At 40.7% G+C, this 16,718-nt stretch overlaps 1 protein-coding gene and 1 long non-coding RNA gene across 2 annotated transcripts in view; one reads left to right on the top strand and one right to left on the bottom strand.

Annotated features, from left to right (window-relative positions):
• LOC130540677 (uncharacterized) overlaps positions 1-16,718 on the top strand; it is a 192,556-nt gene that overhangs the window by 149,400 nt on the left and 26,438 nt on the right. The gene's annotated exons all lie outside the window — the stretch shown is intronic.
• LOC100994425 (developmental pluripotency-associated protein 3-like) lies at positions 8,536-9,018 on the bottom strand. Its single transcript, XM_034934225.1, has one exon. It carries the CDS (start codon positions 9,016-9,018, stop codon positions 8,536-8,538), a length of 483 nt encoding a protein of 160 aa, XP_034790116.1.

Below are 16,718 nucleotides of genomic sequence, written 5' to 3'. Positions count from 1 at the left end.
ATTTATTACTTGCTCTTCTGAGAGGAGAAACACCACATCATGCAGATTCTGTCAGGAGGGATAAAGGAGCGAGGGGAACACTTAGGCTAGAGCCTTGTTTCTGCAGGAAAGGTAAGGCAGGGCAAACAGTTCAGCTTTGCCTAGTTTGAATAATCCCAGCAGGCTTTGGTTTACCTAGGTGGTCTGTGGTTGCCTAATACCTGGCCCTGAGATAATTTAGCTCAGGGGAAATATTGGCTAGCGTGTGAGAGATAGATAAGGAGGTGGTTGGTGAATATGGGCTTGAGTTTGGTTGGTTTGTGTGTGAAAGGCATGCTTATAGGCAAGTTATTATCCTTAGGAATTAGCTAGCCCTGGGAGGGGTGGTCTCTTCTGGGGTCTGTAAATTCCCCAAAATGTTGAAATACCAAAAGATATCTAAAATTAAAAACATGATGGATATACTCATTCATCGGGCCCCACCTTCATTCCCTAGCTCCCTACACCTCATGGCTGTCTGAAAGTAGATGAAGTCATAGGTATCAAGTGCATATGTCCAGCAGTTTTGGGTAGAAAAGCAAGAGCAGCCTGGTGCTGGTGGCTCACGCCTGTAATCCTAGCACTTTGGGCGGCTAGGGCTGGAGGATCACTTGGGTCCAGGAGTTTGAGAACAGCCTGGGCAACATAGCAAGACCCTGTCTCAAAAAAAGGAAGGAGGGAAGGAAGGAAGGCAGGAAAGAAGGAAGGGAGGGAGGAGGGAGGGAGGGTGGGGGAAGGGAGGAAGGGAGGAAGGAAAGAGAACTTGTAGGCTATGGTGAAGGACACTAAAAGTAGCTTTGTATTTTTTCTCAGATTCTGGGGTGTCACACATCTTACAATCTGTTTACAGCCTGCACAGGGAAAAGAAGAAGAAAAGCAATGACAAAGAAAAAAGTTATGAGAAAACCTCCTACCACACAATCTATTTTTCAGTAGCACTACTAGGCAACCTGTAAATTCACATGAGGCCTGCAGCTGCCTGTTGCCAGTTTAGAATCCTGTTTGCCATTCTAGGAAGAAGTCTATGTTATAACTGCAGATTTCACCTCATAAAAACAAATACCACCCAACTCCTGCCCACACAAGAGCGTTTATGTTGTGAATTAGTCACGGTATCTAATTTTCTTTTAGGGTAGATATTTTTGTAAGAGGTGTAAAATATTTAACAGACTGAATCAACTCTCATGCAGTGTTTTACAGCTACTTTGACTTAATAACCTGTATACATATTCCTGAGCCTTGAGTATATCATACAATGATGGTTCATGCCCACTTTCCATGGCCATGTGCAGCCAAATAAACTGCAAGCTCAGGCGTGGCTCCAGTTTTATTGCCACAGTCTCAAGGCACTATTCACACTGCAACTTATCTTCTATGTGTTAATGGGTGTCTTGCTGATAAAGGTCATCCGCATTAGATACAGCAAAACAAATCTTGAGACCACAGAGTTGGAAGTATTGTATTTATTCTCAACATTGGACAAAGGTGTTTTCCTTCCTTCCGTCCTTCCTTTTCTCCCTCCCTCCATCCCTTCCTGCTCTCCCCTCCCCTCTCCTTCCCTCCCTCCCTCCCTCACTCCCTCCCTCCCTCCCTCTCTCCCTCCCTCCCTCTCTCCTTCTTTCCTTCCTTTCTTCCTTTTGTTCTTTCTTTTTTTTTTTTTTAACAGAGTTTTACCATGTTGCCTAGGCTGGTCTCAAACTACTGAGCTCAAGCAATCCACCCGCCTCAGCCTCCCAAAGTGCTAGGAATACAGACATGAGTCACCACACCCGGCCAGTGTTTTCATTCTTTCTAATGATACTAGACATATACATTGCTTTGATCTCTAAAATTTGATCTCTCTAAATATTTATTGAGTATCTACTCGGTTATAAGCTCCTCAAGGGCCTGTTCATATTTTTATATTCCTTTCATAAGCAGTGAACTGTATCAGGCACATACTGGGAACTAAAATGAATACTTAATCAGGTATTTGTTTTATGGCAGCATTTCCCAAAGTGTATGCCCATGGTCCACTGAAGGTTGACAGGATCCATGTGATGGGCACTGAATGAATAAATTAAAAAATGCGAGCCTGGGGCGGTGGCTCACACCTGTAATTCCAGCACTTTGGGAGGCCCGAGGTGGGTGGATCACCTGAGGTCAGGAGTTCAAGACCAGCCTGGCCAACATGGTGAAACCCCGTCTCTACTGAAAATACAAAAGTTAGCCAGGCGTGGTGGCAGGCGCCTGTAGTCCCAGCTACTCAGGAGGCTGAGGCAGGAGAATCACTTGAACCTGGGAGGCGGAGGCTGTAGTGAGCCAAGATCGCATCATTGCATTCTAGCCTGCGCGACACAGCGAGACTCCATCTCAAAAAAAAAAAAGTATATATATATATATATAAAATATATATTTAAAGGTTTTAAATTTGATTTGCTGTGTTGTCTTGTAAGACATAATTCTATTTTTTCCCTTATAAGAGCTTTGGGATCTTTAAATAAGTGATCTTTATCATTGACCTAATTGTAAAATGCTTTTGAGTTCCACCCTCCATTTCCAACTAAAACAAAATCCACCATTGGTTGTACTGCCAGAAAATTAATTTTAAGCTTTGCCATGATGTGTTTATCCCTGTGGGAGTGTGCCCTTGCATGGGAACAATGCTGTCTTGTCTGTAGCAATGAAAAAAAGATTGAGATATATTCACTGTATACTATACATTGAACACTTACTATGTACAAGGCAGTGTTCTGTGTGCTGGAGATAAAGCAGTGTCTGGATACAAAGCAATGTCTTTGCCCTTGCAGTACTTACAGTCTATTGGGGACAATAGATAAAAATAAGTTAATGTATAAAATATCAGGTAGGAATGAGTGTTGTAAGAAAAGGTAGAGAGAGAGTGATGGGGTTGGAGGAGACTATTTTAGATAGGGTGATTGGAAAAGCCCCTATAATGAGGTGGCAATTGAACAGAGACCTGAATGAAGTGGAGGAGTGAGCTATATAGCTCTCTAGGGAAAGAGTGTTCCAGGTGGCGGGAACAAGAAGTACAAAGGTCCTGGGGTGGGAATATGTTACATTTTATTTTATTTAAAAATTTTCTTTCATAAGGAGGCAAATAAATCTTTTCATTATTATTATTATTATTATTATTATTATTATTATTATTATTTTGAGACATGATCTTGCTCTGTCACCCAAGCTGGAGTGCAGTGGTACGATCTTGGCTCACTACAACCTCTGTCTCCTGGGTTCAAGTGATTCTCCAGCCTTAGCCTCCCAAGTGGTCGGGATTACAGGTGCCTGCCACCATGCCCAGCTAATTTTTGTATTTTTCGTAGAAATGGGGTTTCACCCTGTTGGCCAGGCTAGTCTCTAATCCTGACTTTGGGTGATCCGCCCACCTTAGCCTCCCAAAGTGCTGGGATTACATGTGAGCCACTGCACCCAGCCAAATACATCATATTTTAAATTGACTGCCTGCAGAATAGGTAGAAAGTAACATAGTGGTACGAAGAGTAAAATGTAAACTTGGCATTTAAGGAGGAGTGAAAAAGATAAACAAGTAATTTTTCAACTTTCAGCTGTCAAGGAGCTTCAAAATTGTACTTTATAGAAATAACAGTTATGTCAGAGGATAGATCATTGGCTCACAGGCCCCAGAGTATTTTTATTTCTTTCTCATATTTAATATGCCGAAATGGTCTTCTGTCTTCACCTTCCTCTGCTTGTTTGGACAGGTGTCAGAAAATAAGATAGGCATTTTTCTTATACTCACAGCTTTTCTCCTTATGTTATATGCACATACACTCAGTCCTATTCAAGTCTTCAGTCTAGCTGGTGTTTATGTTTTTTAAAAACAAGCAGAATTGGGTGATTAGTGAACTGATTCTATTTACTTTGAAATACTACATGAGGCAGTGATGTACGCCTAAATGTTGGTTTCCAAAACAGAATATTTCTATGGATTTTTCTTTCTGCTACTCTTAGCCCACTGGTCCCTCGCATCTTGGGAGCAGGTGCATCTTCATGCAGCCCTGAATAGTGTACCATCAGTATGAGTAGTTCCTCCATGTAAGAGCTGAAGCAAGTTAATGATGGGAAGAAATACATTCATAGTGTAACAGGTGTCAATATTGACCATAGTTGTTCATCAGAGAACGTGTCTCCCCAACAAAGAAAGCACTTCAGCTGACCCACCGATGTTTACTCATCCGTGGGGTCAACAATGTAGTCAGTTTTAAGATAAAAGATCACACAAGGACTTTCTTAGAACTATAAGGAAAAGAGAACTTATTTTCTGCTTGGAGCTGCTGAGAAGGTAAGAAATAATTTAAGAGCCAACAGGCATCATTTTGTTATCATAAAGAGAAGTACTGTCCAGGCACGGTGGCTCACGCCTGTAATCCCAGCACTTTGGGAGGCCAAGGTGGGTGGATCACGAAGTCAGGAGATCGAGACCATCCTAGCTAACACGGTGAAACCCCGTCTCTACTAAAAAACACAAAAAATTAGCCAGGCATGGTGGCACACGCCTGTAGTCCCAGCTACTCGGGAGGCTGAGGCAGGAGAATGGCATGAACCTGGGAGGCAGAGCTTGCAGTGAGCTGCGATCACGCCACTGCACCCCAGCCTAGGTGACAGCTAGGCTGTCTCAAAAAAAAAAAAAAAAAGAGAAGTACTAACTAAAAATGGTGCCTACCCAAGAAGAGCAGAGCTGGGACATTGTTTGCAAACCTGGAGCCACCCATACCTGAAGCCAGGATACCGCTCTCTCTTTCAGTTATAGGAGCTAATTAATTCTGAGCAGAATTTAAATGTTTTCCGCATTTTTAAGTTTGTCTTTGCTTAAGAAAATGAGTTGGGTTACTGTGTGATATGGTTTGGATTTGTGTCCCTGCCCAAATCTCATGCTGAAATGTAATTCCCAATGCTGGAGGCGGGGCCTGGTGGAAGGTGATTGCATCATGGGGGTGGTTACTCATGGTTTAACACCATCCTGCTTCCTGCTGTCATCCCAATAGTGAGTTTTCCTGAGATCTGGTTGTTTAAAAGTGTCTGACACACCCCCCGTCTCTATCTCTCTTTTCTCTCTCTCTCCCTGTCTCTCGCCCCTTCCATGTAAGATGTCTACTCCTGCTTTCCCTTCCACCATGAATAAAAGCTCCCTGAGGCCTCCCCAGAAACAGATGCATCCATGCTTCCTGTACAGCCTGAGGAGACATGAGCCAATTAAACCTCTTTTCTTTATAAATTACCCAGCCTCAGGTATTTCTTTATAGAAATGCAAGAACAGACTAATACACTGTGACCTACAAGTGAAAGAGTAACTTTCATCTGACTCCCTTCTGGTGCCTCCCGGCAAGGTGCTAGAGCATCCGATAGACTGGAGAGGAGGCAGGGAGACCTGTATCCCTCAATTGCCGTGAGGAAAAATTTCAGTGCTGGACATATGATGGAATCATCCAAAGTATATGAATCAGTTAGTGTACTTTTGTGAGTTATGAAACCTAAGCCTTTATTCTTTTTGGTCTGCTGTAAATTGAATAGAATAAAAATCCACCACAACCAAAACCACATCCAATCTGAGCCTTGCTCTTCAAAAATTTTAGCCGTGCAAAGCCTACATTAAAAGATATCTTTGGCCGGGCATGGTGGCTCATGCCTGTAATCCCAGCACTTTGGAAGGCTGAGGCAGGCAGATCACTTGAGATCAGGAGTTCAAGACCAGCCTGGCCAACATGGTGAAACCCCGTCTCTACTAAAAATACAAAAATTAGCTGGGCGTGGTGGTGCATGCCTGTAATCCCAGCTACTCGGGAGGCTGAGGCAGGAAAATCGCTGGAACCTGGGAGGCGGAGGTTGCAGTGAGCTGAGGTCTCTGTCTTAAAATAAAATAAGATAAATCTTCCAGAAAAAATACATAGATTGGACTCCATTAAAATTAAAAACTTCTGTGCATAAAAGGCATTATCCACAGAGTAGGAAGGCCATCCACAGAATAAGAAAAAATATTTGCAAATTATAAATATTATAGGAGATTAATACCCAGAATATATAAAGAACTCTTACACCTCAACAACAACAAAACAAATAACCTAATTTAAAAATGGACAAAAGATCTAAACAAACATTTATCCAAAGAAGATATGCAAATGACCAATAAGTACATTTAAACATGCTCAACATCACTAATTACTAGGGAAATGCAAATCAAAGCCATAAGGAAATACCACCTTATACCCATTATGATGACTATTTTTTTTTTTTTTTTAAAGTTCAGACATGCTGGGTCACACCTATAATCTCAGCACTCTGGGAGGCAGAGGCAGGGGGCTCACGAGCCCAGGGGTTCAAAACCAGTCTGAGCAACATAGTGAGACCCTGTCTCTAGAAAAAAAATTTTAAATTAGCTGAGTGTGGTGGTGCACACTTGTAGTCCCAGCTACTTGGGAGGCTGAGGTGGGAGAATTGCTTGAGCCCAGAAGGCTGAGGCTGCAGTAAGCCATAATTGTGCTACTGCACTCCAACCTGGGCAACAGAGTAAGACTGTCTTCAAAAAAATAAAATAAAATAAAATAGAAACAGTAAATATGTCTTAGTGATAGAGACAGGAGGCAGCCAAAAGTCCCCTGGCAAAACCCCGCCCTTGAGCCTAAAGCAGCCTGAAGGCTGAAAAACCAGACTGCTGGTTCTGGATGAAGCCTGCCATTTCCTGACTGATTCTGTCTGAATAATGCCCACCTGCACACTGGGAGGACGGGGTGGAGCCTCGGGAAGTTCATGGCGTTTGCAGTGGGGAGGAGCCTGGCCTCTCCTGTTCCTGTGTGGTGACCTGGGATTCAATCTGTGAGGCAGTAAATCTGCTAGCAGGACTCTCTATCTCTTTGCTAAGAATTATTTTGCCTTTTTCCTTTTTGCCCAATAAATTCCGTTTTCCTTACTCTTGTATATGTCCGCAAGCATAATCTTTCCTGGTTGTGTGAAAGAGCCTGGTTTTAGCTGAACTAAGGATAAAGTTCTGCAACATTAGTGAGGATGTAGAGAAATTGGAACCTTTGTGCATTGCTGTGGGAATGCTGCAGCTGCTATGGAAAATGGTATGGCATGTTCTCAAAAACTAAAACATATAATTACCATATGATCCAGCAATCCCACATCTGGGTAGATGCCCAAAGGAATTGAAAATGAGGGCTAGAACAGATATTTGCAAAGCCATGTTCAGAACAGCACTATTCAGACTAGCCAAGGGGTGGAAGCATGCCAAATGTCCATTGACAGATGAATGGATAAATGAAATATGGTATGTACATATAATGTGGAATATTATTCCGTCTTAAAAAAGGAAGGTAATTCAGATACACGCTATGACATGCGTGAACCTTGATGACATTGTGCTAAGTGAAATAAGCCAGTCACAAAAGGACAAATACTATATGATTCCATTCATGTGAGGTACTTACAATAGGCAAAGTCACAGAAGCAGAAAGTAGAATGGTGATTGTCAGGGTCTGGGGGGAAGGGAAATGGGACATATTGTTTAATAGATAGGGAGTTTCTTTTCGTGATGTTGACAAAGTTCTGAAGATAGATAGTGGTGATGGTTGCAGAACAATGTGAAAGTACTTAATGCCACTGAATTGTAAACTTAAAAATGGTTAAAAAGGTACATTTTAGGTATTATATATTTTATCACAACAAAAAAATAAAATATAAAGATATCATCCAGAAGAATTGTGCTTCATTTAACAAACAGAAGATACTCCCAATCTTAATCAGTTGATGTTAGACAGGAAAATGGGAAGGCAAAGTGATTGGCTGTGATGTTTCAGATTCATCAGCAAAACTAGGGTTTTTACATTCAACTAAATATGATAATTAGGTCATTTGCAAGAATGGAGCCTGCTTGCATGAACTTTCATCTTTCAACAATGACAGCAGAAAGAGGAATAATAGACACTGGTTGCTAACTAATGCCCCTTACCTTTTTTGCATCTTCAGTAGTTGTAGCAGGAAATAAAAGCTTGTCTTTCTTTTTAACTTTGTTTTTTAAAGGTACTCAAATGCCAACTTTATTGTTTCTATATAAACTCCTTTTTGTACTGAAAACTGTAAAAATAACAAAGTTTGCTGTGATTGCAATCCAAAATTTTGAAAGCCAGAAAATCTAATTATTATGCTATAGCCAAACTACCTAATGCTTTCTTTATCCACAAGTAACTTTGCTTCAATTTCTTGATGTTGGGTTTCATCTCATTGACTTTGGGCTTCTAAGACACATGGGAATACTTATGTCGTCTTGGCTTCTTTGGGTCAAATCAAATAGTAGAGGTAAAGTTATTCAAATACATTCAAATTACACAGATCCCTTATAAATTACTAGTATCATAGCGGGAAGAAAAAGACACAAGAAGAAAAATACATCCTAGAACTCATTATCAAAATTATTGGTGTATAGTCTATAGTAGCATAGAGTAGCTTTCTCAATCTGCTATATAAAATTACCAGCAAGAAAAAAAGGTACAAGAATAAGGTTTATGGCTGAAGTGACTTGGTGTCAAAATTCCCTATTCTAGCATTCTCAGAAGGATCCCATCTGTTAAACAAGCAGAAACTGCAGGGACATCTGAATGGTCTTGATTCCTTCTTAACTCCCTTAAGCCCAGTGTTTGTTAGTATTCTTTCATGCGTATGAACTCCGCCGAGTAACATGTATCTGAATCTTGCCATCCTCTCTCTCTGCACAGACAGCAATGTTCTTACTCCTCTCCTCCTGTAAAGCAAGTGATCTGTGATTTCCCTGAGGATCGTTGCTCTTGTAGACTGTTCATGGAGTGAACATTCCAGTAGAGGGGAAGGGGATTCGTTACTAGCATTGACAATCAAGTTATTAAGGTTTTTTATCAACGTCTCGGAGCAGATTTGAGAGGCCCCTGAATCGTCCTGGGAATTTTCTTTGGTGAGCATTTGTGAAGACTCTGGGATGGAGGTTGGATTAAACTTCTGTGATGGGTCCATCAGCATCTTGACACAACACTAAGCTTCTCCTGGATCTTTGAAACCTTGCAGAAACTGATGACGGAGCCTCAAATTGCTATAAGGTAGCCCAGAAAGAGACTGAGAACCAGATCCCCAACCTCTTTTTAACTTTTTAAGCTCTGCCAGTCTTGCTTGGCTTAACTGTTGAGATTCCTCACTTCCCTGTAATGTTCTTCATGTAGTCAACATGAATTTACTCAAGTTTGACTAGATGTGATGGTCAGTGGTTTTGTGCAGGTTATTCTGTTTGCTCTTCTAAATAGATTCATTCTCAGCCCTTCTCTGTTTTATTCTCCGCTTCAGGAGGAGATAATTATGGGCTGCATCACCTTGGCTCCATCACTGTCTGGCTTCTAGCACAGTTTGGCCATGGAGAGGTAGCAACAAGAGATGAAGCAAGCAGGAGGAGAGTGCTCTGAGCATTCTCTGGATGCTCCCTGCCTCACCATGGTTTTGGCATGGCTGGGATCCTCTATCTCCCACTACTGCATCTGCAGGGCAGCTCCCCTCCCTTGACTATAGATCTCACTGCACCCTGGAAACACCATTTCTCTTTCTTATCCATTCAAGCTTAGGGGAAGTAACAGCCCCAATGCTGCTAGTCCCTAGGTATTCCTTGATGCTTATTGTTTTCCTTAACCATGCCCAAATCCTTGACACAGTTCTTTCATTTCATCCTCCTCAATTAACCCTTTGAGCATGTCATTCAGTTCCTTCCAAGACATTGACTAACACAGACATTCGTATGCCACCAACACTGGCTCTTCTGATGGTCCTGCTTCCCTAATAAATGCTGATATGCCCAGAGAGAAGAGTTTAAAAGGCCAGGTTGTCATCGATGGCTTGATATCCACATGTCCTAAATTCACTGACTATATGTAAAGCATTTATCACAGTGCCTGGCCCATAGTAAGCATTCAATAAGAATTATTGTTGTTGTATCATCATTATAATAACCAGAGAATGGCAACCATTGTCTTTTTTTATTCACTAAAGGGATGAACTTCATTTAACTGCTGACATTTTATTTCATTGTTATTGGGGGCTTAATACATGCCAGGCCATTTAGTGGCTTTACCTCATTTAATCATAGCTCAGAGCAGTGCTATGAGATAAGTACTAGAGAATTATTATTTCTGTCTGGCAGATGAGGATACCAAAGCTTAGAGAAGTTATGTGATTTGCCCAAGATCACACTGAGATAAGTGGTGAAGCTGAAATATGAACACAGGCTGCTGGCTCTAGAACCTGTGTTCTTCTCAAGACATCCACAGCCTGCCAACATAAGATGGGTGTGGTCCCTTTCTTCTTGGAGGTAAAGAGGAAAACAAGCCTTAAATAAGTAATTACAAATATGATGCATCTTACTGGGCAAATCGAATGTCATCCAGGGAAAGTGACATTTAAGCTGAGAACTGAGGGAATGAGGCAGACACAAGAGATGGTCTGCCTTTCACCTGCAGATTTGGGAGCAAGTTGGGGCAGGGCTGTCCGTGTTTCTTCTTGGATTGTCGCAGCAACACTTAACATCTTGCTCTGAACAAAGTCTACCATCAGCGAATGTTTCTTGACTCTATTGAAATAAAGATACTTAATTTCTCCCCTATGGATGACTACTTCTGGTGGAAATCTTCCTTAATAATCGCTTGTAAATCAAAGTCTTCACAGTGCCTTGTAAGGTCCCAGAACCAAACTTGCCTCCCGGTTACCTGTGACACCTACTAATTTCAACAGAAGCGACATGTGTTTACTTGAAGGGAGAATTTGGTTGACAGGATATTGCATAGCACTTAATGACAATTCCATCCCCTTCAAATACACAGTTAGTATCTATAATCATTGTTTAAGAAGATTACATGTCACATGAATTAGAGGTTGTGGAGTCGGAGCCACCTCCACTGTCTGATTGTTGTACGTTCCTTATCCTCTTTCCCAGTTACTTTCCTTCTCAGATTAACACCATGTTATTATTTTTTCTGGCACCTGGTTTTCCAGGTTTAAAAAAAGAAGAACTATAGCACAAGATATATACATATATATATATATGTTTGTATATATTTGATTGAAATTACTTTATAATTAGATTGTAGGGAGAAAATCATTGCCAAACATTGCTCCCTGAAGATCTTTCCTCATTGGAAGCATTGTCAGTCCAGAAGAGTTCAGCTGGGGTCTGTCTGCTGTGAGCCCCAGAGACTCATTCTGGCCTCATGCACCTGTTCTTTATTTTCCTAGAACCATGCTCAGGAAGGAAATGTGGCCTCCTGTTTAGGCTGTGGTCTGGGATCTGTGAATCATCTGGATATCCCTCTGCATGTTAAAAAGTATTTCAAGCAAAACATAAACATCTAAGTGTTTAGTGGCTGGCAGCTGCAGGCTATAGGCTGAGATGTATCAAAACAAAAGCATTTATCTCTTTTTGCTCAAGAGCAATAATGCTCTTATCTACACCAACATCATTTGCTTTGTTTTTTCTTCTTTGCATTTCTTCTCTATCTCCTCCACTCACATTGCATGATAGAAAAAGTACTAAATGAAGGGTTTGGAAACTCAAGTTCTGGATTCAGTTCTGCTACTGACCTTAGTACCAGACACAAGTCATTGAATTTCTCTTGGGCCTGATTCCTTCTTTTGTTCAAGAAGTATTTGTTGAAAACCTACTATAAAAGCTACTTTACCTGGGATTCAGAAGTGAAGAAAACCTACATAGTTTCTGCTGTCATAGGATCCTTACTGGCAGTCCAGTAGGAAAATGAGACGTGACCACAAAAAGACAGAAACTCAGACTTGTGATGTGAAGTCAGATATTTGTCTATAAGTCTGTGGCTTCCTTGTCTATAAAATGGGCATGGCTGGGTGTGGTGGCCCACGCCTGTAATCCCTGCACTTTGGGAGGCCGAGGCAGGCTGATCATCTGAGGTCAGGAGTTCAAGACCAGCCTGGGCCAACATAGTAAAACCCCATCTCTACTAAAAGTACAAAAATTAGCCAAGCATGGTGGTGCATGCCTATAATCCCAGCTACTCGGGAGGCTGAGGTAGGAGAATTGCTTAAATCCAGGAGGCGGAGGCTGCGGTGAGCCAAGATGGTGCCACTGTACTCCAGCCTGGGCAACAGAGTGAGACTTTGTCTCAAAAAAAAATAATAAATAAATAAATAAATAAATAAAATGGGTATAGCATTAGATATGCTATATTTCCCAATCATTAAAGCATTATTTAAAATGCAGCATCTGCAAAGGAACTACAATACCCAAAATAATTTTTAAAAAGAACAAAGTTAATGGAATTATACTATCTGATTTTAGGACTTACTAGAAAAGCTAGAAAATCAGGACAGTGTGGTAGTGGCATAAGGACAGGTATGTGGATTAATGCAGCAGAGTTGAGAGTCCAGAAACAGACCTACACTAACATAGTCAATTGAGTTTTGATAAAGTGCCAAGGTAAGAAAAGAACAGCCATCAATAAATTATACTGGAATAACTGGATCTCTATATTAAGAAAGGTACCTTGACCTTTTCCTCACAGCATACACAAATTTCACTCAAAACAGATAGTAGACCTAAATCTCAGAGCCAATACTATAAACCTTGTAGAATAACATATAGTAAAAAATCTTCGTAACCTTGGATTAGGGCAAGTTTCTTATGTAATAGATTACAAAAAGCATGAACTGTAAAAGAGAAATTGATAAATTGGGCTTCATAAAGAGTTAAAACATTAGCTTGTCAAAAGACACAATTCAGAAAATGAAAAGCTAAGCCATTAAGAGAAAATATTTGTAAAATATATATCTAACAAAGGATTTGTATCCAGATAACATTAATTTCTCTTACAACTTAAGAAAACAATCCAATAATATAATGAGAAAAATATTTGAATAGACAATGTACAAAAGAAAATACATGAACTGTCAAAAAATCACATGAAAAAATGCTTAGCATCATTAGTAATTAGAGAACTGCAACTTAAAACCACAATGGGAGACTACTACACCCACACTAGAATAGCTAAGGTTAAAAATACTGGCAATAATAAGTGTTGGTGAGGCTATAGAGCAACTAGAAATCTCATACGCTGCTGTTGGCAATGGAAAACAATACAGATGTTTCAAAAAAAGAAGCTTCTTAAAATGTTAAACATACACTTACCACCCAGTAATTCCACTCTTAGGTATTACCCAAGAGAAATGAGAAAATATGCCCACTGAAAGACATACATGAATGTTCATAATATCATTCCATAATAACACCGAACTGGAAACAATCTGAATGGCCATCAACTGATATATAGATAAAAAGAAAATGGTGACATACAGTTAAATATTAACAACTAAAAGGAATGGAGTTGATGGGGCTACAGGGCACAATACCCCCAGAATATGACTGTAGGAGACCAGAATATACCACCTCAAAATATGCCTTTTTGGCATAAGGATTATTTGAGGTGATTCTTCTGGGAAACAGCAGACACAGGAGAAGCTCTGAAAATGAGAGTAGAGGTTACCCTTTTGTAAGAGAACTGTACATCTATAAAGGAACTCTCCATTTGTAAGATTGTCTCCCTCTCTGTACCAGGAGGAAAGGATGGTAGATCACTAGACACTCTTGCCAATGGAGAAGGCATAGGCTTAAATCTGTACAACAAATCTAAACCTCTTTTATGGGGCTTTTCCTGGCCAGCTCCCCATAACTAGGCATTTCCCACACCCTTCTTTCTTTATTTCAGGGGACATGGTACATGACTGTAGTCTCAAGTGTAAGCAAGCTTTTGAGATCTACTCTGGCGATTTTATTCACTTTTCCCTGAGTATCTTCCACATATGCATAAGGTATACATGTGATTAATCTTGTTTGTTTTTCTCTTATTAATCTGTTTTTTGTTACAAGGGTCTGTTCCAATTAAGAACTCATGAAGGGTAGAGGAAAAATTATTTTTCCTCCTCTATAGAGTACTGATGCAACAATGTGGATGAATTTTAAAGGCACCAGGCTAAGTGAAAGAAGCCAAAAACAAAATACCATGTATAGTACTGTATGATTCCATTTACCTGAAATCGTTGTAGGGCTTTCTCCTTAGTTCAGCTAAGAGCCGGGTCATTGTCACACGGCCATGAAATATTAGGCCCACAGACACTTTGAAGGGTGAGAAAAATGGAATTTATTGGGTGAAAAGGAAAAAAAGGGCAAACAGGGACCCTCAGCAGAGTGAGAGTCCTGCTAGTAAAGGCTTCCGCCTCACAGATTGAATCCTGGGTTCCACCCAGGAAGAAGAAAGGCCAGGCTCCTCCCCCTGCAAATGGCACGAACTTCCCAAGGCTCCACCCCAGTGCGCACTCCTCCCGGGGAGCAGGCCGGTTGGAGTCTCGCTGGGGATCCCTTCCCACCTGGCTGTCTCAAAATATTTAATGAAAATCCTAAAAAGACAAAACTAAAGGGACAATAAATAGATTGTTTTTTTCCTGGGGCTGGGGATATGGACAGGAGTTGAATGCAAAGGGGCCTGAGGACAATTTCGGGGTTATGGCAGTGTTCCAAAATGTGATTGTGGTGGTGGTGGCATGACTATTTTCATTTACTAAAATCCATTCACACTTTAAATTGGTGAAGTTTATTGTATATAAATTATTCTTCAATAAAGCTGTAAACAATGTTAATTCAAAATAAATACACACTTGGAGCTTACAGAAAGTAATTCTACAAAGCAAGACTTTGGCAGTTTCAGAGGACCAAGGAGAAGTTAGGAAGCAATACGGTAGGAAAATTTTTGAGGTTCATCCCAGAGAAACTTCAATTCATAATGGAACCCCAGAAATCCTAAGCCACATAGCACTTGAGTTGGGACACCCTGTCTGGAAACAGGCAGAAATGTCAGGCACAGAAATAGGTTTCTTATCACTCACGTAGAAATCTCAGTCAGAGGCCACAGGCTGTGGCTTCAGTGCTTTATCTGGCTACATAAATCCTTACGGGTTTCTCCTCATCTGCTCTCTGGAGCCCTGGGGGTGAGAGGGTGGAAGTGTGGAGCAGCCTAGCCTCCCTGGCTGGGTTTGACCCACTGACATGGAAGGTGTTCTTTCAACGGTGGGATTTCTGCAGCCCTCTAGTTGCTCATACTGCTGCTGCTGCTGGAACTTCATGTTTTCCATTTCCAACTTCTATCCAGGACTTTGACATTTCCTGTGGTGCTGGTTTCTCAAGCATCAGCATCCCACACAGTAGACAGCCAGGTTTACTTCTCTTAGGAGACCCCCTGGGCCTGAGCTTGGCTCTCCTCCCCAATCCCTTGATTCCAGGCTCTGGTCTCCCAATTTTCTTCCCTTTCAGCATTCAGTTAGCTGCTACCTCTCCTGTGAGGTGTTGGTGAAGAACATGATTTCTCCTTAAAACTCTCCCTATCTGAACAGGCATGTTAGACTCTCACTCATGGCCTCCTTCCACATCCTTAGAATCCTAATGTCACAAATTATTGGACTCCAAAAAGACTTTACAGAGAATCTAGATCTGACATTTCCAGAATATCTTCCTCAGAACTGAAGGGTATGAATAGATGGTCAGTGGAAAATAGATTCCATTATCAAATGCATCTAGAAAATGCCAATCAAACATGTTTCTCCATACTGTGTATTAAACACACTTTGGGTATTTTTTTGCATAAATTTATGGGGTATGAGTGTAATTTTGTGACATGCATAGATTGCATAGTGGTGAAGTCAAGGCTTCTAGGGCATCTATCACCCAAATAACATGTATTATACACATTAAGTAATCTCTCATCATCCACCCCTCTCCCATCCCATCGCCCCTCCAAATCTCCATTGTCTACCTTTCCACACCCTATATCCATGTCGATATTCACACCTTAATAATGAGCGTGATGACAAGGGAGAGGGGTGGTGAAGTGTGGGGGATATGATGTACAGTGTTTGGTTAGAGAAACATTTTTTCTTCTTTCAGATTATAGAACAGCAATAGAAATATATGTCAAGTTGAAATATTCTGCCAATGTATCTGTAACTACATATGTAATTTTCAATGTTTTAGTAGCCACATTTAAAAAGTAAAAAGAAACACATAAACCTAACTTTTTATATAAATTTTATTTATTTATAAATAGGCTTCATTTTTTGGTTCTAGGTTCAATTTTCTGCAAAATTGAATAGAAAGTACTGACAGTCCCCATATACCCCTTTCCGCCAACATGCCCAGCCTCCCCTTCTATCCCAAATTTAATAATGTATTTAACCCAATCTACAAAATGATTATTATTCCAACATTAATCAACATAAAAATTATTAGTGAGACACTTTAAATTTTCCTTGTATGTTGTTTTAGTTTTTACATTTTAAAATGTGACCCTGGCCACATTTCAAGTGCTCAATAGCTAAATGTGTCTAGCGACTACCTGTGAGTGCAGGTCTAGAGTGCCAGTTGTTCCAAGGATCGTGCTTTAGGAAATGCTGATCTAGTCACACCCTCTGGTCATACAGATGAAGCTGTAGAGCCCTGAAAGCTTGAAGTGATTTTGCTGAGTTACAGACCCAAGTCACGTCAGAGCTGAGATCAGCACACCAGTTTTCTGATCTGTACAGGTAGTTCTTTCCACTACACCATGATGCAAAAACACATATCTTTTTCTTTGTGGAAGGGAGAATTCCAACTTGCTTCCTTTGCCCCA

Source organism: Pan paniscus, chromosome 10 (genome assembly GCF_029289425.2).
Source record: "Pan paniscus chromosome 10, NHGRI_mPanPan1-v2.0_pri, whole genome shotgun sequence".
NCBI classification, from domain to species: Eukaryota; Metazoa; Chordata; class Mammalia; order Primates; family Hominidae; genus Pan; species Pan paniscus.
The sequence above is the reverse complement of the archived record's forward strand: the minus strand, read 5'-3'. Positions and strand labels throughout refer to the sequence as shown.

Coding starts and splice junctions, on each gene's coding strand:
- LOC100994425 (XM_034934225.1), bottom strand. CDS start 9,018: ATGGACCCATCACAGAAGTTTAATCCAACCTCCATCCCAGAGTCTTCA.